The 22,463-nt window shown below is 39.1% G+C and overlaps 3 protein-coding genes across 5 annotated transcripts; 1 reads left to right on the top strand and 2 right to left on the bottom strand.

Moving 5' to 3' along the window:
• The first annotated feature begins 3,493 nt into the window (after positions 1-3,493).
• On the top strand, positions 3,494-9,017 carry LOC116198496 (kinesin-like protein KIN-1). Of its 3 annotated transcripts, none has more exons than XM_031528658.1 (17): positions 3,494-3,691; positions 4,053-4,216; positions 4,434-4,536; positions 4,865-4,908; positions 5,623-5,652; positions 5,733-5,855; positions 5,942-6,051; positions 6,128-6,209; positions 6,611-6,652; positions 6,730-6,763; positions 6,908-6,983; positions 7,088-7,307; positions 7,385-7,476; positions 7,822-7,936; positions 8,005-8,184; positions 8,473-8,625; positions 8,801-9,017. In XM_031528658.1, the coding sequence occupies exons 2-16, from the start codon at positions 4,103-4,105 to the stop codon at positions 8,623-8,625; spliced, it is 1,518 nt and encodes a 505-aa protein (XP_031384518.1). In that variant the 5' UTR covers positions 3,494-3,691; positions 4,053-4,102; the 3' UTR covers positions 8,801-9,017. The 3 variants fall into 3 exon arrangements, with proteins under 3 accessions (XP_031384518.1, XP_031384519.1, XP_031384520.1); XM_031528659.1 differs by having other exon boundaries at positions 8,473-8,628; XM_031528660.1 differs by having other exon boundaries at positions 3,497-3,691; positions 5,942-5,967; positions 8,473-9,003.
• A 1,587-nt stretch (positions 9,018-10,604) lies between these two features.
• LOC116198495 (U-box domain-containing protein 52-like) lies at positions 10,605-14,909 on the bottom strand. The gene is made up of 11 exons (XM_031528657.1): positions 14,556-14,909; positions 14,117-14,241; positions 13,846-13,967; positions 13,542-13,744; positions 13,386-13,431; positions 12,977-13,250; positions 12,773-12,874; positions 12,275-12,697; positions 11,365-12,111; positions 11,011-11,097; positions 10,605-10,928 (listed from the first exon to the last, which is right to left on the bottom strand). The coding sequence occupies exons 1-10, from the start codon at positions 14,752-14,754 to the stop codon at positions 11,029-11,031; spliced, it is 2,310 nt and encodes a 769-aa protein (XP_031384517.1). The 5' UTR covers positions 14,755-14,909; the 3' UTR covers positions 10,605-10,928; positions 11,011-11,028.
• A 509-nt stretch (positions 14,910-15,418) lies between these two features.
• On the bottom strand, positions 15,419-21,451 carry LOC116201483 (beta-amyrin synthase). The gene is made up of 17 exons (XM_031532733.1): positions 21,168-21,451; positions 19,640-19,825; positions 19,465-19,554; positions 19,071-19,268; positions 18,754-18,838; positions 18,476-18,642; positions 18,202-18,390; positions 17,994-18,107; positions 17,746-17,865; positions 17,518-17,640; positions 17,311-17,409; positions 17,147-17,203; positions 16,843-17,033; positions 16,585-16,762; positions 16,394-16,474; positions 16,216-16,299; positions 15,419-15,864 (listed from the first exon to the last, which is right to left on the bottom strand). The coding sequence occupies exons 1-17, from the start codon at positions 21,366-21,368 to the stop codon at positions 15,745-15,747; spliced, it is 2,283 nt and encodes a 760-aa protein (XP_031388593.1). The 5' UTR covers positions 21,369-21,451; the 3' UTR covers positions 15,419-15,744.
• Between the last annotated feature and the right edge of the window lie 1,012 nt (positions 21,452-22,463).

The following is a 22,463-nucleotide window of genomic DNA, read 5'->3' as shown; positions in this document are numbered from 1 at the left end:
TGGGGTGGTGGGGTAGGATGAGATTTTCTCATTTATTTTGACCATACTTAGAAAGATTACATATTAAATTCTGCAATTCTCCAACATATATGAAGAAAATCTTTTATGGTTCTTCCTTACAAAGATGGCGGCAATGAAAGGAATCTTTTTTTTTTTTTTATTTCATCATATAAATTCATGGTCCACTATCACCCATGTATTAATAAGCTCGTTGACCTTACAATTCTAATGGTGCTTTTTTTTTTTTTTAAAGTCGCGTGCCGATGTATCATCCAAAAATTTCTCACATTTATATCTTAGAAATTGGATAAATTCTTTGAACTGATTTGCCATTGTAAGGAAGATTTGTGAGGCTAACATGGGGTTACAGGATAAGGAAAAGGGTGAAACCAAAGCGCAAGAGAAGTTTAACCTATGAGAATCGAATTCCGAACTTATTGATTCAAGACGGAAAGTGAATTTTATTGTTTTAAATGTCCTTTCTTAATTTTTATTGTATGAACGAATTAATAGACCTTCAAATTTTTTTTTGTACAATGGAGGTTTGTCCATAAAAGTAATAAATAAATAAGCATGGAAGCCCTACGACAGGAATCGAATATGCAACTAGATTCCCAGAGAAGGCATGTAACTTTGCCCTGAGAAATTTTTTGATAATCCTATCTTACCAGATGGCGTAAGAAAGAGTCAATCAAATTGCGACAAATGAAGGATGATTGTTAATCACTTCCGTAATTACATAATTATTATTTATTGTTTCATTTTGTTGGTTCTTTCTCAATACATCATTGTGAGGTATAATACACTCATTTTCTAATAATTTTGTTTGTTAAATCTAGAGATAGTTATATTAATTTACCTTTGGAAAAAACTGCTCCTGAGACTGTAACAAAGCTACTTAAACAACCGTAAAGAAGAGTTTCCAGTGTTCTGACAGCTCATAGGATAGGATAGAAGAACCTCAACTGAACTGAACCTCAACTGATGCAACTTAACTTCTATCCATCAGAATCAAACATCTTGGTAAGATCCGCTGCACGAACTGTCATCTTCGACGTACGGGACATGTCGATTTCGCCAAAACGGTTTACACAATCGGCAGCACACAGAGATGTTTATTATACACTCTCAGAAAATGTAAAATCCCCACTAAGCCTATAAGCGATTGGGCACATCTCCAACTCAAAAACTCGAGCTGATACGTTGTGGTTGTAAAATTCTCACTTGGGCCTACATGGACTTGAGCCCATCTGCAACTCAAAAACTTAAGCTGATAGGTTGCTGAACCTAAGCCTCATATAAACTTATGGTTTCTTTCTCAATTTTTTCACGTGGGATAACGTATCTCAACACCCGCCCTCACGTGACCACGTGTGATCCAACACGTGACACGTGCCCTTAAACACCCGCCCTTAACAACTAACCACGAGCCGGGCATCCTCTTCCGTGCTCGTGCAAGGGCGGACAAATATCAAACTAGCCTCGAGCTCCACACTCGAGCCTAACTAGAGGTGCACCTTTACCTACCTTAGAATTAGACCAGGCCACTCTTGAGGCCGATTAACATGAGACGCGCTCTTGGCTGTCTCGAAACTGAATATGGCGTGGTGTGAGCCCACACGAGCGCGCAAAAGTATAACCCACTCTGATACAATGTAAAATTCCCACTTGAGCCTACATAAACTTAAGCCCATTTGCAATTCAAAAGATTAAACTGATAGGTTGCGAAACCCAAGTCTCATATAAACTTGTGATTTCTTTCTCAATTTTTTTTATGTGGGACTTAACTCTCAACAAAGTCAAATAGAATTTAAGAGAAAAGGTACCTGCTTACAAAATATCATCCCAATCCATTTTATTTTGTCGCTTTTGTGATGTGACGGGTTCCAAAGCATAAACGGGATACTGATAGTTCCAATGAGATCTCATTTTCGATGGCAAGTGCATTTTTTAGTTTTATGTTGTCCGTTCCACTACTGGAAATTAACAAGGGTATATACATTAAGCCACGATGGTCAATCGGAGAAAACTTTTCGAATAGAGTATAAATTCATTTAACTAAAAATGAAAAGTAAACTCACGTGGAACTGAGAGTTATCAAATGAAGTGATTTTAGAAATCAATAATATCTTATTAGGAGATGAGGACTCTCAAATGGAGCTCCCACGATTCCGCTCTTCCTCTTTTATATATTATATATAGATTTTCACCTTCCCTTTCATCAGTACAATAAATTGATTATATTTCTACAGATATTTATTTCATAATATAATAAATTAAAACATTTAATAAGTACTAGATAAATGCCCGTGCTACATAAAGATTTCATTAAACTCCATTAAGATTATTGTCTCGTTATTTCATTTATTCCTAGGTGCAATAAAATCTACGCCACTCGTTCGTCGTAAAAAATTATAATATTGCAATAAATTATGTTAAGTATAATAATATTATACTTTTTGAAAGAAGAGGTATTGCAATTTCAAATTTTTTTTTTGGTTTGGAGATAAGTTATACTTGGAAGAGGAGAGAGAAAACGAGAGAAAAATGGGACGAGAAGAAAAAGAAGGGAAGTTGGGTAATTATTTTTGTTAAAATCACAACCACGTTCTTAATTTAGTTGATGTTATAAATTGAAATATGTGATATATGGGCATTTGGGGAAACTTATTGTTACACCAAAGGGATTTTTCTTCCTTTGTAATAGTATAGATAGATTATTAAATAAATAAATATTTATAAATATATTTGTAAATAATCAATTTATCATATCTATATACAATTATAAAAGTTGGGACAAATTGTCATAATGCGCCAATAGGATGAAGTAGGTCTCTACTTGTATGACCTTTTAGTTCCCCTCCAATAAGAATGTGACAAGTGGTGTAATAATATATTACCACCTCACTGTGGGAAAATAAAAAACGACATGCATTCATGAAATATTATAAGTACATATTTATAATATTTGAATTGACTATTTAAGGTTTAAAGGAGTTTTGTATTCACAAAAAGTATTTATTTACAGCTTTATTTTTCATGAGAGGGAGGATCGAAACTTGAGAATGAAGTTCTTCGTCAGGTATCCTATACAGAACTTTAGAGGTGTTTTTGAATCAAGCAGTTATTCGACATCTTTTGAGGTGAGTGGATTAATATTCTATATTAGCAGGCAAATGATTGTACATCAAGTAGAGACCTAATTTTTGTTTAGTACGGTCGATGAATTTTCCATCATTGAGAGAAGATATAGTGATATAATACACAAAATTTGATATAATTTATATTGTTGTTTTTGATTATTTGGAGAGAGCATTTTTAGATTAGGGAGATAAATGAGATTGCTGCTAGGGATGAAGTACTAAGGTTTCTTCACATTTTGAGGTTACACATTGTATCCATAAATGGTTATTGAAGAATGTAAACAAATATCACATTGATAGAGGTTATTACGAAATAAGTTCTATCTGAAACATAGCAAGGGCGGGGTACACATAGACCCAGTGGGTGGCCAGAGTTGCCCCTTACATGGGTGCATGTGCACCCGGTTCATCTTATATCCTCTTCGGTTCCTGACTACTATTTAAAGAGACCCCTTCCCGCCATTTGCACTCTGCTGCCGGTTCATTCATCACCGTCGTCGTCGATCCTTCAAATCGGCAAGCTCTCTTCAGTCTCCAGTCCACACCAGGTAAGAAGATCATTTCAGATTTTCCGATTAGCCCCCCGCCTGCTGGAATTTCGTAACCGCCATCCTCACCGGCTCAGCCGGCCGACCTTATCCACTGCAGATTCTCCCGTTCTCGTTGTTTCTTCTGTGACGAGCTGATCGTCATATCGCTTCTCCTTTCTTGATTTGTACGGATTGAGCGAATCTGCTCGTAGTCAGTGGCAGATTTCAGTTTTCTCTGCATTTTTGATGCGTATTGCAAACCTATGCTCTGATTATTTGAATTTCTAGAATTATCGTCGACGTTGATTTGTTATCGAGCGGGATAACGAGCTTACAGTTGTTCTATTCCGTGGAACTAAGTTTGATGCTTGTTTGACAGGCTCAATTCGATTGCTGTTGGGAGAGCGGAGATTCTCATTAGTGCCAGATATGTCGAATATTACGGTCTGTGCGAGGTTTAGGCCTCTGAGTTCGAGAGAGCGGCGTGATTATGGAGATTCAATCTGCATTCAACGCATCGATGATGAGACCTTCTCTCTCAAGGTTCACGATCACCTGTTGCTGGTCATCATTTGTTTAGATATTAACCTGTTTCCTGATACTGGAGATTGCAACAATCAAATTTCTGCAGTGTATTTTCGGTCTCGTGCTGTTTTATTGATTTCGGGTTCAACTCTCAATAGATACTTGCCTGTGTATCTGTGGATAAAGCAGTGCATTGCTGGTTGTTTGACTTGTTTATTAAATTGATTTTTCACAGGATGAAAAGGAAGGTGATTTTAAGTTCACCTTTGATAGGGTTTTCTACGAAACATCAGAGCAAGTTGATGTCTATACCTTTCTGGCTCGTCCCATTGTTCGAGGTATGGTTCTGCAGAAAATTGGATTTCTTTCGGTGCTGCTGATGGGGTGGCCGTTGCCCTTGGTTGTTCATGGAGTTTGGTGAAAACAGGAATTTCAAATCCAATTTGTGATTTGTGGCCATTTTCCAATTATAAGTTCAATGATTGGATTTTGATTTTGAAATCAAAAGGAATGAAACTGCGGCCTGTTGTTTCATGAACATCTCTTCTACCTGCCTTATTTCAGAACTATAAAAGGTTATGCTAACGGTTGATGACAAAACCGCTTACACAGTTTCATCTTATGCATTTCTGTGACTCTTTTATATCTTTTTGTTGAATGAAGCAGATGCTATGAAAGGAATAAATGGGACAATCATTACTTACGGGCAGGTAAAATGATGCTTTGGAAGTTTATAAGCTCCAATTTTTGCTAGTTGCTGCACAATGCACAATGACCATGAGTTTTATTCTTTTTTGTGTTTCACTGCTTGTTTATGTGGAGGGAGGAGAAAGATGATGAGTTTTCCTTAGGTTTAGAAGGCATATATTTTTGAAAACCACAGAAGAGGAAAATAACAGAAAAAGAGAAAATCAAATTGTAAAGTCATGTACTGCTGTAATTGTTAGATGATTTGAGTGCAGACATTATATATTTTGCATTTATGGGACTTTGTTTTCGGCCAACTGATTGATGGTATTTTAGAAAGCAAATTTAATAGAGAAATATTGAATGAATCCGGAATTACTCTCGAGTGTCCACATATGTTATCATTCATTGGAGAAATTCTGTTGGAAATCTGTTCGTGAGTTTTAATCCTAAAATTCTCCCCCCCCCCCCCCCCCCCCCCCCCCCCCCCCCCCCCCCCCCCCCCCCCTTTTTATTTTTCTGATTGTAAATAGCAAAAGGGAAGAATTTGTGGTGATCTAATATGGTAAATCACAATACACTAACTAGTAGATGCACAAATATTCACAAGTTATCTTTGTATTCAAGTCAGGGGATGATGCTTGTATTGCTCAGTGAGATGTCTAAAGAAGCATTTTGCCAGTTTACTTGCTCACTGAGTCAGCTTACTTGATCTCATGATTTTTATTTGGTAGCAGACAGGGGCTGGGAAGACGTATAGCATGGAGGTGCTGCTCATCATCTCACAACACATGCTATAAATACGGTTATGGTTGTTCAAGAATGCTTACTCCATCTTTTGAATCAGGGAGTGAACATCCTTGATTGCGATGAACAGAAGAAAGGGCTTCTTTCAAGGGTCATAGATGGCTTTTTTGAAGATATTAGCTCCTCTGGTGAATCTATCAAATATACTATCAAGTTGTCCATGGTATTATCATCTAGTCTTTATAATTATACTACTCTGAGTTAATGGCAATGTATTGCCCCTGAAATTTTCGTTATCGAATACTGTAGGTAGAGATTTACATGGGGAAAGTAAGGTATAACCAGCAGAACCCACCAAGCAAAATACTGAGAGGATTATATTTCCTTCTTCAAGGATCTGGATTTGAAAACCCATCCAAGTATCTATTGGGAAAGAGTGATGTTTTTTTTTTTTTTTCTGTAAACACGAGCTTCTAGCTTACCTCTTTCGTGCAGAGACTTGTTTGATCTCTCAAAAGACAACATACAAATAAAGGAGAGCAAATCTGAAGGAATTTTATTATATGGAGTCACTAAGGTTAGCTTCTTCTCATCCCAGTCCAGCATGCTTCTGAAATAATTATACGCCTTGATCTGAAGTCTTCAACTTTTAGATGATACTTAATGATCACCTAAATATATATGTTGGACAACTGACTGCATTTCAAATTTACAAGATCAGAGGTGCATCTTGGAATACTGCACATATAGGTACTTGGGAGGTTTTGGCAAGGACAGTTACTTTTTCTACTTAATCCAGTGAAAAGTATCTTGAATGTCATAGATAGAAAAGCTATACTCTGAGCTGCTAGACGTTGCAGACACTAGCCTTGGTTCTTGAACTGAAGTATATGAGATTTTAATAGCAGTATTCCTAAATATCTGGTGTTTTGAACTACATTTGCTATATAATCTGTTCTGTTTTCATGTTCTCTCCAGATACCTCTGCTAGACCCTGCTGAAGCGTTGCAAAAACTATCTGTAAGATGGAAAGATTGGGTTCATGTGCTTCTCCCAACACTTTTTTCTAAACTTCTAATGACAACTTTAAAATGCAGCATGGCTTAGACAACAGAGCAGTTGGAGAGACGCGTATCCTTCAAAATCTCCTTTCCTTCCTCCAGTATTCTGGCATACTCTTTGTTTTTACAAAGTGTATAGGAGTTTCAGCATTTTTTCTTGAAGTAGATCTCTTGTGATTTCGTTTGTATACTATGTGATTACTTAATGTCGAAGAGATGAATATGGGAAGCAGCAGAAGCCACAGCCTATATATATTCACAATCCAGCAGGAAATGAACAAAGATATCAGGTACTTTGTTTTCAATGATAAGTATAAGCCCAGTGTTGCTCTCCTCGACCAATCAGGCTGAAGTTGCTCATTTAGCTTTTTATTATGCTTTGGATTGTTGGAAGGGGAAAATATGGAAAACTAATCCTTGTGGATTTAGCGGGGTCTGAGAAACTAGAGAAAACGGGAGCTGAAGGTAGGGCTTTTGAAGAAGCTAAGACAATCAACAAGTCTCTCTCAGCCCTTGGGAATGTTGTATGTGCTTTGACTTGTGGTCCGACTGGGAGAGGCAACCACATTCCATATCGCGATTCCAAGCTCACACGGATCCTACAAGACGCACTAGTGAGTTTACAAACTTCTAGTTTTCACTACAATCCCGTCATCAAATTTGCTGAAAATCCCCTTCTCTTGTTCCCCAGGGAGGTAACTCTCGTACAGCACTGCTATGTTGTTGCTCTCCTAGTCCCTCAAATGCAGCAGAGACTCTATCCACCCTACGGTTCGGTGCCAGGTCTGCAATTCCAAAGCCCTTATAAGGCTAGCTATGTTATGCATTGGTCTACTTTTCCTAAGGGTATCGGCTATCAAGAAAAGCTCAGGGGTTTAGGAGGATTACTTGATGACTTGATTTAGTATCTTCATCAAGAAAAATGGTCCGGAATATCTTAATATGTATACCTTTATCTATTTTGAATTTTATATGCAAAAGGGTAACCTTGACATAAACAAATGGAACTGTAATATGACCCACCAATGTGAAGAGGAAACCTTCAAACTATTCTAAAATGACTTAGCATTAATATTTTCTTGGCTTTATTATTTTCCCAACACATGGAATTCTTTGCCCATGCTCTAGGGCAAAGCACATAAAAGCATCACCTAATATTGAATCCAATGAAGACAAACATGCGAAAGTACTCATTGCACCTTCCCCAACAGAAGATGATTCACGCGACAGAACTCTGGACAAGGTTTGTGTTAATCAGATTTTCCAAATACCAAATCTATAGTGCTTATCTGTTGGGTTTCTTTTGTCTAGGTGAGGGTACAATTACACGCTGAAGAAGTGAATTGGCTCCAGGAGTTGTCCATTGTGCAGACAACTTTATCTCATCCTAATCCAGCTGAGGACTCGGATTCTGATTCTGAAGGTGTCATGATATGTACCATTGTTTCAGCGAGACATGCCATGGAAGAGCTTGCAACTGGAGTTGAGCAGGTTAGTGGAAAACGATAAGATGGAGTCCAGTAGTTCTTTGATTCCTAATCTTTCAGATCAGTCATTTAACATTTAATTTCTAAGCAACCACATTTTTAGGTTTAAAATTTCCTGCTGGATCTGCACTTTTAAAACTTCATATTTATTTAATTTCAGATGCCAATTTCACAATATTCATGTTTGTATCTCCTAGCAAATCATTTGACTCGATGACATATAAGAAAACTTTTTTAGATGGATGTATGATAATTCTATTTGTCTTATTGAGATTATATCCGTCTCTCACAGCTCAAGCATTCAACCAAGGAACTCAGGAGAACAATTGAAGTTGCTGAGAGGCTTGTAGCACATGAAAATGCTGTAAATGCTGCACAGCATGTGTGCTTTCTGGAGAAGATGCTGAACCGTCTAATGCGCCTTGTTGCATGGTTTGGACCTTAGGTAGTAAGTCACTTACCCATACTAAAGGACCTCCTGAATGAATACATTGTAGTCTCTTCAATGCTAACGAATGGCGTAAAGATGAGGAATACATTCACTTTTGCAAGTTCAAAAGTATCGGGAATGCACTTTTCCTTTGCGATCTGATAGAAGGAATTTGGGTTGTTTTCATCAGATGGTCACTCGAGATTTAAACCTTTACTCCCCCAAGATTGCCAACCCATCCTGAGCTTGAGTCAAGGTTACGTCCAGCACTCCTTTTTCTTACACCTCTTTCTTTTTCGATGTAACCATCTTGCAGTATCAGTTTGTGTACGGTATTAATTGCAATGTATCGGTGCAATCTTGCGATATGTTGAACACGGGCCATTCATGAAATTGGTTCCTGCATATACCCTCTGAGCAGCCTATACTTTAAGACAATGGCTAGTATTAAGGGGATGGGGCTGTTACAGGTGCAATTCTGCCGAGTTTGAAGAAAATAAATATATAATATGAGAAGAAAGCAGAGATACGAGGTGGCCAGGTGGACCAAATCTACGGGAGCGGTTTATTATTTCACTTATTCAACAGAATACAAAGAGTAACCACCTATTTTTAGGTTCGGCAAAGCAACTAAATTAGGAAATAGCATAATATCCAGTTATCAAGATAATATCAACAAGATATTACAAAATCCAAAAGATATACCTAATTGATATATGATCTTATTTCAAATGTTTAATTGCATAAATTAAATCTCATACAGAGTTAAGATTAAATAAATTTTATATATTTTGGAATAACTTTTTCCTAAAAGAAGAAAAAAAGAACAGTCCTTCGAATCCTGCGAAACTAGACCCTTCGCAATGCATGGGTATAAAAAAAACTCCATGCATTCAAATATTTATTTAAATTAAAAATTTTGTGAATAATTAAATACTATTATAACAATCGATAAAGTAAAAAATTTGTGATTTATTGGATATTAAGTGAATTATAAATTCTTATGAGAAAAATTCAAAAAATATTAAGTAGTATCAATGTCGGATATATTTAACTAGAGTAACTCAAAGATGTGTGATTTATTAAATACTTTATAATGTTTTATTATAAAAAGACTTATTAAAATTTTATTATAACAAATTTTAAAAAAATCGAGAATTTTGAGTAATTCAGGAATTCTTAGACACTCATATATATATATATATATATTAATTACAAATTGGAGAAGGAGTTAGTTGGTGTAACATTCATTTTCTTCATATTGTCCATAGTAAAAATATCATCGCGAATTGAGAATCACTAGATTAAAAGGAAGTTGAGAATATATCAGTCAATTCTCTTTTTTTTTTCCCTTAACTATTCACTACTATATCATTCTCTCTTCCAATTTTCACTCTTTTTTTCTCTCCTCTTATTTCTCTTTTCCTCCTTGCTCCTTCTTCTTACGTTACTATTACCATGTTTTCATTATTAAATGAATTCATTTATTAATTAATTTTAATTAAAAGTTAATATTTCAATTGACACAATATATTGTCCATATCTTAGAAAAATACAATAAGTTTCATATTACAGAAAAACGTAATGATACGATACTTAATAATACATTGATATATGGAAGACATGAACGAAAAAAAACAGATAGGTGAGACATGAAAATGTTTTTTTTTTTTTTTTACAAGTGAGGCTACCTATAAAGATCAAAATCGGACAACGTCACTGTATCAAAAGTTCCCTACTGTATGTGATTTTATATGGGTGAGGCTGCACTGATAAGTTGATAACCTCTGTCGCTCGTAACGAAACATTCGGCTTATCTTACTTTTATTTTATTTTTTAATAACTATTCGGCTTATCTTGTTATCACTCAGTTTTCTGCCCTTTTCCTACGCTCCAGCTGAACACACCCTCTATATTAGTGTTTATGTGGACAATCTCGATCCTTTTCGGATGCAATCACGGTCGAAAATTTTATATCACATGCAATTCCAAGATACGATAAAAATGCACGTATAGCTTCTTAATTTTCTCGTTCCCTGTCAATCTTCTATACATACATATATACAGTCAAGAACTAGGAAGATGTTATCATCAGCACCTTCTCTCAGTCTAAACACCTAATGCAGCATATGTGCGACGTTTTGGTTCCTGTACATGTCGTAGATCACATCACAATCTCGCCGAAAGCTACAATAATCAATGATCAAGTTGCTCTAGTCTACAAAAATTTCTTTCGACTTGGTTCTGCAGAGGGATCTCCGAGGCAGATCAATGTTTGCTTCCAGAGATCACTCGAGCCGTGCCGTGGAGTTAAGAACCTGAAAACAAAGGGAGACACCATTGCTAGGTTGTTTTTCGCTTACAATATACTGTGTTAAGATAGGAGTTTCCAATACATACCCGATTAGCTCGTTGTGGCTATACTGATGTGTTTGAGTGAGCCGGTGAGCTATCTGAGTGAACGAGCGAATGGTCGCTGATGATATCCTGCATGAGATTTTTGAATAAGCACGTAAAAATCCGTTCCTTTATAGTTGGAAGTCGACCCAAACCTTTCCGTGATCTAGAATGCCTAATTGAGAATATGGATATGATATATGTGTACTTTTTGTTCAGCATATGATGGATTTGTGTGCATGTTTTGGAATTGATAGCGATTATTTAGGCTCCATTTGTTTTGCGTAAATGCATGCTGACAGCCTTAGATCAGTATGGCGCTACAATACGATGTAGGAGGTTCGACGATGAACTAACCTGAACAACTGAGAAGGGACCTTTGTAAGGGGCGGTGCCCCATAAGACGTCATTCGTGTTCTCCTCGGCAAAGTTCCTCAACTTGGTCAGCTCTGGCAAGACCACCGTTGCAAGATCTGGCCGGTCCTTCCGCTTCATCTCTGCACACTGCATCGCAAGCTTCGCAAGGCAAAGTGCCTCCTCAACTGGCCAATCAGTGACAACCGGGTCCAGCACATCGGAGAAGTTACCGCTCTCAATAGCCTGATCGATGTGGTGTGTGACTCCCATAGGGGGTTTTGCTGTGATAAGCTGTAGAAGCACTATCCCTAGTGAGTAGATGTCGGACTTCACGCCGAGCACACCTGTCTGCTGGTACTCTGGGTCTATGTAGCTGAAAGTCCCCGCTGTAGCAATCATCTGACACTGGGTCTTGTTATCGGCAACGTCCTGAGGAACGAGCCTTGCTAATCCAACGTCGCTGATCTTGCTCACGTAGTGGGAGTCGAGCAATATGTTGGCCGGTTTGAGGTCCCGGTGCACAAGAGGCTCGGGCTTTGTCTGGTGGAGGAATGTGAGGGACGTGGTTATCTCTGCAGCGATTCGGAACCGGAGCCGCCACGAAAGTACCGGTGTGTTGCCTTTTCGAAAGAGGCGGTCCTCTAGGCTTCCATTGGCCATGTACTCGTAGACCAGACACCCGTACTCGGGGCAGGCTCCTAGAAGCAGCACCATGTTGGGATGCCGTATGCGGCTGAGTACTTCAACCTGTAAACAAACAAGACAAAGCTCCTCAGCAGAAGGTTCGTCGTAAAATGCGTGTTTGCAATGGAAGCTTAGCTTCTGACAATACTTCGTAAGCGTTTTTGAAGTGGACTAGCTAGCTTATAGTCGAATGTCGTAAATCAACTGATGTTCTATTTTTTGTTACCTCTTGCTGGAACTGTGTCCTTCCATGAGCCGCACCGGGGCGTAAAACCTTTACAGCAACAGGTGTATGATCAAGATTGCACTTGTAGACCGGGCCATAACCTCCTTCACCGATCTTGTAGGATTCAGCAAAGAAATCTGTCGCTACTTCGATCTCCTCAATCCTGTATTTCCTATACCTCATGTCGTTCAACCTCTCCAACATCTTCTTCATCTCCTCCACATCCCTCATGGCTTTCATTTCTGCCTTCACTCTCCTCTCAGCTTCCAGCTCTGCGATCCGCCTGGATGCTTCGGCCGTTTCTATGGCTGCTCTGCACTTAGCCCTCTCCTTCTCTGCAATCGATTCTGCAGCTTCCTGAGCGAGCCGAGACTCTTCCAGTATGCGCTCTTCTTCGAGTTTCCAGTGTTGCAGTTCCATTGCCTGAAGTTAGCAATGCAACATGTCAGGGACAGGGTGTTGATTTATTAAAGCACGTGAATGGTTTACGGTGCGTACCTTCTGTTTTGCTATCAGCGCTTCTTTGCATGCCGTGCTGTACATGTCCATTGTTTGCTTCAGCTCTAACCTTAATCTCCGTATTTCATGCTCCACTTCATCCTATGCAATCGTTGTACAAAACCATGAGTTCAGATTCTATTCCATTGGATTCACATTGTACAAAATCATCAGCTAAGAGAAAATTTTCTGGGAAATCCTTACCATGTAGTGTGATGAGAATGAACATGAAGTTCTTCCACTTTCCTCTGAAACTGACGAGAAATCGTGCAGAGGACTGGTATCATTCCACTTGTAACCTGAGCGCATTGATAAGCTGTCTGTGCTGGTGGAGATTCTGGAGGATAAGGCTGCATCGATATCATCGCAGAGAAATGTGTGGTCACTGCTCGGCCTTCCAGAACTCATAAACGATATATCAGTTTCTGATTCTGACATGTCCCCATGAGGTGAAGCTCTCCCTCTAAACAGCGGCGACCTTGTCATTATTAAGAGATAAACTTAAAATTGTTTTGAAGCTTTGACAAGCACATGAAAATGATTTTGCCTCACCTGGCTACACGTATTCCCTGTGAAAACCAGTTACACGAAGCAGACGGAACATTAGAATTACCTGATGGAGTCATCGTGCGTGTTGGCAAGCTTCCTAGGACGTCTTTCTGCATCAAGTAAAAGGAATCTAAGAGAGTGCAACTTGATCTTTTATCTCTTAAGCGACATGCAATGGATACGGGGCTTCATTTCATTGATACAAGATAAGAATGCAGACCTCTCATACTGTTGGTGAAGTTCCTTTCAAAGCCGATATACTGCTCCTTCACATCTTCTATTTGTTCAAGTATGGGCGAGGCAAAAGGTGCTCCCCGAGAAGCGTTCCTCATTGAGGAGATCTTTCCTTTGGAGATGACATACACGGTGCAGAAATCTGGTGCTGCTTTTGATACGCTGCTCGGGATATGGGATGTCTTGAATCTGCTTGAGGAAGAAAGTTACAGTTATCATGTAACTACAGAATCATAGCCGTAGTCTAAGATAACCGGAAAGAATGTAAAGTTCAGAAATGAAGTTAGTACCTCATAAATCCATGTCTTGATGATGCCCCGAGGACCAAATATTCTATTGCAGCATAGTTAACATAATCGGCAATCGCTTTAGCTACGTCTGTGCCTTCAAGTATGACATCAAAGCAAGGTATCTGATTCAGCATATATCGGACCAGTGAGCAATTAATCCAGGCAAATGGGAAGGGGGAACACGGAAGACAGTTATTGGCAGAAAAGCAGGACTGAGAAATGATAGCGGCAGTAACAAATAGCAGAAATCTTCAAGAATCGAGGCACCCACATCTTTCCGTGTGCAGTAACAATGGAAGGTGACGAACAGATCCTTTGTTAGCTTCTCAAGTAGCTGTTTGTGTGCAGGCGAGAAGCCTCCGTCATTGTTGCAGGAAGCCACAGGATGATGCATTGCTGGAAGAAGAAAAATATACAACTGGTTATAATCCGGGAAAGAATGCCTGCAGATGTTCTTGTGTTTGGCTTATTGAAATCAGAAGCCTTCGAGTCTGAAAATCACTGTGGTTTATGAAACTGATTATAACATCCGGAAAATTATTGTTGATGACAACAAACACATGGTGCTCAGATGTTTCTCATGTTGTTTCTTTCCGATAACGATATAGATCGTATGAAAATAACATTATTGTCCAGAAAACTACTGTCTTCCAAAGAACTCATGGTATTGTATAGAAGTGTAAGAGAGATGGAGAGATAGGGGCACGTACCGGAACCAGAGGAAGGATCATGTTGATGGAAGACGTGGATGAGAATAACGGTTTTGCCCTTGGAGAGGAGGTTCTCAGCGGCCCATCTGATGGCATGTTGGCTCCCTTTGTCCCTGTCTATGGCCACCGCAACCAGCCCGGTCACTGGCCCTTTCTTTATACCTCCGCCCGAGCTTCCCTTACTGTGGCTGTGCCACATTCTGTCCCCTTCGTCTCCTTCTCTCTCTCTCTCTCTCTCGCCGTTTCTCGAATGTTCAATGTGACAAAACCAATGAAGACGACAACGACGACATGGTCGTTAACAAGAACATGGACATGAAAAACTTGTTTCTTCTTCCTCCCTAATGTTTCCTACGTTCATTGCCCACTCAGAGAAGACAGAACATGAGGGGCAACCTTAGTTTTATTTCTAACCAAACATTTCTATGATGTCTGCTGCTTACTGTATTCTCTCTCTGACCTGACCATTCACAATCAGAGATTGCAGCCCCAACCAGTCAACTGCTTAATCTAATCTCTCCCTCTAATTTAGACGTTATCTAAATTTATGAGGGGAGTCTAAAGCAAATGGTGTCTTCCGTAAAACTTCATCCTCATGAAAGGCAGGACTTTATCTATATCAAGAATTTCTTTTTTAACTGTGCACTCGGTGAAACCGGGATCCTCTCATTCAGATCGTGACATGTTATTGGTTAAGATACGTGCATCATATCAAGGGTAGGAAAAAGATCAATCAAATAATCAGGCTTTCAAAGTGCACTTATTTATCTGTCAAGTCTCGTGGCCTTTGATGTTAAAATATTTGCTGCATTTTGACGGGGCAAAAACGGGTCAATGCAATCATTAACCTTCGAAGAGCACTATTTGACTAATTATGTTTGTACTAATAATCATGTTTTCCCTATCCAGCTAGTATACATATTGCTCATCTTCATTTTTCGGGCTAAAAAAAAGAAACTCGTACATACAGGGAAAGAATTTCTTCATTACCTTTATATAAGGATAACAACTGCCTTTACATCAGTAACATGATACAATATTAAGCCGGACCAACATATATCAACAGTTTGATATAACTGCTGGTAATGCTTGGGATCCGATTATTGTAAAAGCAAGGAGGTCTCAGTGAAACGACCCCTCCCTGCCTTCTCTGTAATTTAATGTACATGATAAACGTTTTGCTTGGATTCTACTTGTTGCTTGGCAATGGTACCCTTTTCCGATATTCAGCTAGGGCCCACAACGGGTATATATTTCTGTAAGCTGCGTAGTGCAACATGCAGTTCTTCATGAATACTCCCGTGATTTCCTGCAACAGAACCACAAGGTTTAAACAACGATGACATAAACAAATACGTGAATATAAGGTAACAGTCGAGACATTCTTAGGGTCCGGTATTCTTAGGGAAAATCTTTTGTGAACGAACATATAGTTTTTTGGGGTAAGTGTTAAGAAATGATTTTCCGGGGTTAGGCCCCGGGTTAGCTACCAAAAAATAAAATAAAGAAATAAATGAGAGGGAGGATCTTTGGTATGGTAGCTTGCAACAGAATTAAGAAGAAAATTTTGTCTTCTGGAAGTTATGAACATTCTCTAATTGAGTATAGATGATTTTCATTAGCAAACACAAAATGGTTTCCATTGGGCAGAAAAACATACCTGTTGAGGGAAATCACCATCTTCCAGTTGGGAGTTGATTAGCAGCTTTGCAGCTCGATGAAGGGGAGTTGGATCCCGCTCCGCCTGATAATGTGGGGAAACTTCCAAACGTCAGAAATTTCACACACAACACAATCAGTTCTGTATTATGTGAAAGAAGAAACCATAGGAAACCAACCTGTCCTGAATGAATAAGACCCATCATCGCCCATGCTGTATGCACCAAATTCGACCTGTTTCCCTCCAAAGGCACATACTCCTGTAATGTAATTCAGTTGTGAGTGGCTCAATATTTAAGCTTTGATAGCAAGATCATTAGAATATGCCTTAGTTTCGTCCACAAGCGCCTTGAACTTGCATAAGGATTACCTTCTTTGGACAACAGAGGTAGCTCTCTCCCCACCCACCGTCTTTGAATTGGCTTTGGAGTAGAAATTTCACGGCTTTGCGAACAGCTGCACAATTATTGTATGTCTTGCCTACGGCTGCTAATCCTCCCAGAGCAAACCATGTACCGTATGTGAAACAAACTCCCCAATTCCCATACCTACAACATTAGCTCCCCAATGAGAGGAATTTCATCTATGAATTTGGTGGGGGAAAGTATGGAAGAACAAGACAACATACCACGAACCGTCGGGCATCTGTATGTTCTCGAGATAACTTGCAGCATTAGTCAAGAAATTATCAATTTCTTTCTTCCTATGCCCCGGGTATAGCTTCTTGAACAAGATTAGAGAATGCATGGCTGATGACGTGCACTCTACATACTCATGCTCAATCACAATGTCGGCGAAGAATTCAGTCGGATTAAGGAGCTACAAGGATTAAAACACTTAATTTAGAAGCAAGGAAAAATGGATGTTGGAGAAAGTGTTCGAATAGGGATAAGAAGACGAAAAGTAATCCTTCAACTAGGTAAAGTACTTACTTCCAACCACTCCTGAGCTCCTGCAGGTTCCCACGCTGCTAACCCACCATTCTTACTCTGTAACAAGATGAAGTTATATCATAAAAAAATTGTGCGAAATTTTTGGAACAAATTTATATTAAGAATGTGCAGAGATAACACATCGATGCTCGTTCAATTCAAACCTGTAGCGACAAAAGGATGTTAACAGCATCATAGAGCCGCTCGGGTTCAATATGCTCCCCAACGCTTTCCGGGGGCATGAGCGTGAAAAGCAGACAACACTACATAAGAAAATAGAAATAGTGAGAAAACCATAATCTAGGTTGGATGAAATGAAACCCTTCAGTGCCATCATTTTTTGATGAGTAGAAATGAACTTATCACATTACCTTCAAACCTTCAGCAGTGCAGTCCGATACTTGCCAGCCATGATCTTGATCAGAGAAAGTCCACGACCCCTTAGAGATATGACGGTGCATGCTTTTAAAGTCTCCAGAAGGATTATCCTTGACCTTAAATATCCAAAATGATACATTAATACTAGATCAACTCTATTTAAATAGTGCAGTAAAATGGGAGGGCAGAGTCCTTCAAAATGCAGGCACTGAGTGAATTACCTGAGACTTTTTAATGAAATCATGTCCTCTCGCGAGCACCGGTCCTATCTCATCTGTAAGATCACTAGCAAGTAATGCTTGGATTGCAAAGCCTGTGTCCCACTCTTGGCTTCCAAAACTCTGGATATAATATGGGATGGCAAAAACCAGATCGATAAGCTCAATCCAATCTCTAATGAACAAATTGACATATTGATTATGCTAATTCAAAATTAAATATCCAATTTTCAGAATTTGAGAGCACTAACCTGCATTTTCATTCCATCTTCAGCAACCCAAAGGTAATCAGGGATTCTTGCAAGATGCTTTTTGAAATAGTCTCCGTTTGGGTCTTCCACCCAACAGGCAAGCATGCAGAGTACCTATTTTGAAATAATTTATAATATGAATCTCAGCCAGCCTGCTCTCCTGTAAAGGTAGTAAAGAGCTTGACTTTCACCAAACTAATTTATGTACCTTCTCGACACATCCAATGGTAATATATCGGCTATTCTCATCTTCATAATGTATATGCTTCATGGTCACTTGGAGTGCCTTCTCTCTCAACTTGTTAAAGGGCCAACGGTTGAGGAATGGCTCTGTGAATATATAAAGACTATCCCATAGTAGGTCCTGGATTAAAGGATGGGGATAATAGATATCTTCCTGCAAAGAGATGTCATCTCAAATGAACTCTTCTCCTCAGTGTTGTGACAGGTAATGGGAGCTCATAATGTAGACAAACACACACCTTGGCACAAAGATGGCGGACTTTTGGCCAATTGATGGTGTCGTAAGGTTGAGTATGAAGCTCTTCCCTTAGCTCTTGAATGAGAGGTGTAATGGGTCCCACAAACTTCTTCCCATACAAGTAAGACATCGGCATGTAAACCATCCGACAGTAACACCACATTTTGGCTGCACGTTTTTGGATTTAAGATTGAAGTGATATGATACTGTCAACTCTAAGAATATATATCAATGAACAATAGCAGTTCTCAGACATGAAGGATGCATAGAGCAACCGACCTGGATGCATAGGAAGAAACGAAGGAAGGATCCAAAACTCTGGAGGCATTGGGTTGCTTCCTGACCACTCGAAGACTCCAAGTATCTAAACCCCAATGATCAGATACAAAACAACACACAAATTAATGAATAAGATGGAGTTTGGTGAATCGATTAGTATTTTTTGATATCCTTAATCAGTCAGTTAATTATTCATTTACAATCTAATTTCTTTAAAGGCGAATAATGGCCTGCCAGTCTAATTTTAACCACTTCAATTCGTTAAGTTGCAACACAGAGAGTGTTCGCGTGATTTAAGTGGGACAAGAAGGACATACAGAGAGCCACGTCTTGCCCCATGAAGGAATGTAGGTGACACCGCCACGGTCAAGGATCCACTTGCGTGCCCGAGCACATGCATTATCTTGGCCACCGTCGGGGCCTTCTCCGAGGATGCGCATGCATATGTAGCTCAAAGCCGTACAAAACATAGTACTGTGTCCTTCGATGTGAAATCCCCAACCGCCATCTTCGTTCTGGAAGCAAAAGTAATCACTAATCATCAACTCGAAGTTCCCAAAAAACACATGTATTTTTGACGGTTGCAAGCATGGACTAAATTAAGCTAAATCTTTTGCTAATCCTTAAAAGTATTTACAATATATAAAACATATACATATAATCTGGCTGAACAATAGAAAGGTTCCTCTAATGCTTTTTAACTTACGGTACCTGATGGTTGTAAATGTATCGAAGGATTTCTTTGCGATGCTCCGAAGGGAAGACCGTGTTCAGATGCCCCGTTATGTAGACGCACATCACCTGCACGTTCCCATTCGACAGTGGATAATGAGCAAAAAGTTGCATGTTTACTCCATAACTAATGAGGAATAGTGAAGGAACTGACCAGGGGCGGGAGGAAGAACAGAGGGCCAGCATTTTCGGCAGGCCAGTGCCCGTCGCTTGCCTGCAGGGCGGAGAAGAAGTGGACCGCCCTCCTTAAAGAAGTTGTCGCCTTCTCATAAGTTATCTCCTCCCCTTCGTCCACCCTCACGGGCGGGATCGTCTGCTCAAACTTCTTCTCCCGCAAAAACTGAAAACGGTATTGGGGGATGAGTTCAAATATTTGATAGTTTAGAGGGTCAAAACATCCATTTTCAAAGTTCAGGGAATGATGCTCAAAAGGAGAAAAGCTTGACGCCCCTTCTTCGTCTCTTTTTCCTGTCGTTTCTTTTTGCAAGCGCGTTTTTCTCAATTTTAACTATTAACAAAAATGGGACAGCCGCAGATCCGTACGAAAAAAAAAGGATTCATCGAATTAAGTTAATAATTCAATAACTAAATAGTCATAGATATGTACGAAATTACTTTGGGTTGAATTGACTCAGTCTATTTGATTAAGATCATAAGATAATATTTTTTGCTGGTATTATAAAGGTCTTGAACTATTAAGACAACGAAAGGAAATATCCCAAAAGACTGTTAAGACAACGATAGGATGATTGAGGAGTACGAATTAGCAATATGATACGCTTGCCGCCCTAACTCCTTAGAATTTGATCTAATGGTAAGAAAGAGTTCAAGTATTCATCCGATCCTGTGTTCGAAACTCCTTAGAGCCATCGGAGCGCCTTTGAAGTGATTACCCATTTCATGCGTTGCCGGGCTCACATAGGATTAGTTATGCGAAACTCGAACACCTCGAATTAGCAAAAAAATAAAATAAAAGATACGCTTGCTGTCCTGACACCATAGAAGGTTTTCTTGAGATAGAATATCGTATTTTTATTAATGTAGAGGGCACATTGGCAGGACATAAACGTGCAGTATGACTTGGTTGACTCTGGCCGAGCCAATGTGAACTGCACAGTCAATCACGGAATATTTGACGTACAACAGAAAACTTTTGAAAGCTAGTTTGCAATTTGGATCTTTCGTTGGGGAAAAGAACAAAACTTGAAATGGGGAGGAATTTTGATTTTGATTTTTTTTTAAACATGTGACCCATGAAGAATTTAATATCATTTTTTTCTTGTTCAATTCTCGTTGTATGATTATTTATGTCCCTTTATCAAGTTTTTATTTTTCTTATATTATATTCATAAGATACCTGAAATCGGAAGGAAATCCTTTGCTTATGAGCCTTTTTCAAAGAGGTTCTGTGATCGTATGATGTAATCAAATCATTCAATAGGGATAAAAAGATTGTGGCATCTTCGTACGTTGCTTGTTCCACAGAATTAATGAAGTGCTAAATCCTGTCCACGGAAGCAAGGAAAAAGAAGCGATATCGGACTCTCACGAAACGCTGGACGAGAAAACAAGACTCGAACAAGATTGCCATTGCCACCCCCATGAACACACTGCTAGAACAAATATTCAATCACTTTGAAGTAGATGTACGCAAGTATATTATGTCTATATGCTGTACGTACCTGGAACCGCCAGAGGAGGTCCGCGCTGGGCTTGACCTTGAAGCGATTGTTGTAGAAATTGAGGCGAGCAGCTTCGACCTCGGCGATCTCTTCCGGGGTGCCTCCCTCCGGGTCGAACTCCCATGTCTGCCTGCCAACGTAGTTGTTGGTGCTGTACAAGTACGGGCCGTCGACGCCCTCCGCTATCTTCAGCCTCCACATTTTCTTCTCAGCTGCAGGAGTATATCTATGAGATGGTTCGGGAAGCGATACCTCTGGTACCGGGGACCAGAGGGACGAAGTTGGTCTCTATCGGAGGTAATAATAGAGAAAGGGAGTAAGAAGGGAAGAGAGAAAAAGGGTTTAGGAGATGAGAAGGCTTCTTGCGATGAGTATGATTATGGATGGAAGTAGTGAAGTGAGAGAGACCCCTACGCATCTTCCCCTATTTATAGTGTCATATGGTTCATATTGGTTTGGTCAGACTCTTAAGTCGACAAAGATGACATGAAAGTATAGGCGGATGAGAGGTCGGATCTTATTATTATTATTATTATTATTATTATTATATATATATTGTTTTGATATATACTTGCATATTGTCATGATTTGGGGGAATGAAGATTAGTTCATATTACAATTACAATATAGGCAAAAAAGAAAATTTGATTATTGAAAATGGTGGAAGGCTCCCGCCCACTGAGAGAAGGCTCAGAAGAGGACAGGAAGGACAAAGGAAGAGCAAGGGAGATCAGCTTTAATTGGAGCTACGTTGTTTTATTATTATTATTATTTTAGGAATTGGAGCGAGATTTAGCATGTGTTTATTTCAATTTTGTTGAAAATTAAGCGTTTATACTTCAAGCACTCTTAATTGATGAAGTAAAACTTATTTGGTAAAGCAAGTGCTATAAATCTATAAAAAGTGAACTAGCGTAATGACGCATATCCTCACCTGGTAATCTAGAGATTTCAGATTCGATATCAATGAGACTATCACCACCCATTTATTAACTATTAAAATTTTTATTTCATTGTATTAGATTTATGGGCTTCCCTATGTAACCGTAAAAAAGTGCTATAAATATGAACTTTAAAGTTGCATTTACTTTTTTGCTTCTGACAAAATTGTTTAAAGTAGTTTCTTAAAATAAAAATAAATGAAAATTCTGAAATGAATGAAAGTTGCGAATATAGTAAATAAAAAGGAACAGTTGTGGCTTCGACTCTAGGAGCCACCCCTCAAGCGAGGTCGCTCGCAATTGGGGTCCTTGAAAACCTTGCCTTGGCAGGGGTAAGTAAGATCAGAGCCATTAT

This window comes from Punica granatum, chromosome 3 (genome assembly GCF_007655135.1).
Source record: "Punica granatum isolate Tunisia-2019 chromosome 3, ASM765513v2, whole genome shotgun sequence".
NCBI classification, from domain to species: Eukaryota; Viridiplantae; Streptophyta; class Magnoliopsida; order Myrtales; family Lythraceae; genus Punica; species Punica granatum.
This window is presented reverse-complemented; position numbering and strand designations above follow the sequence as displayed.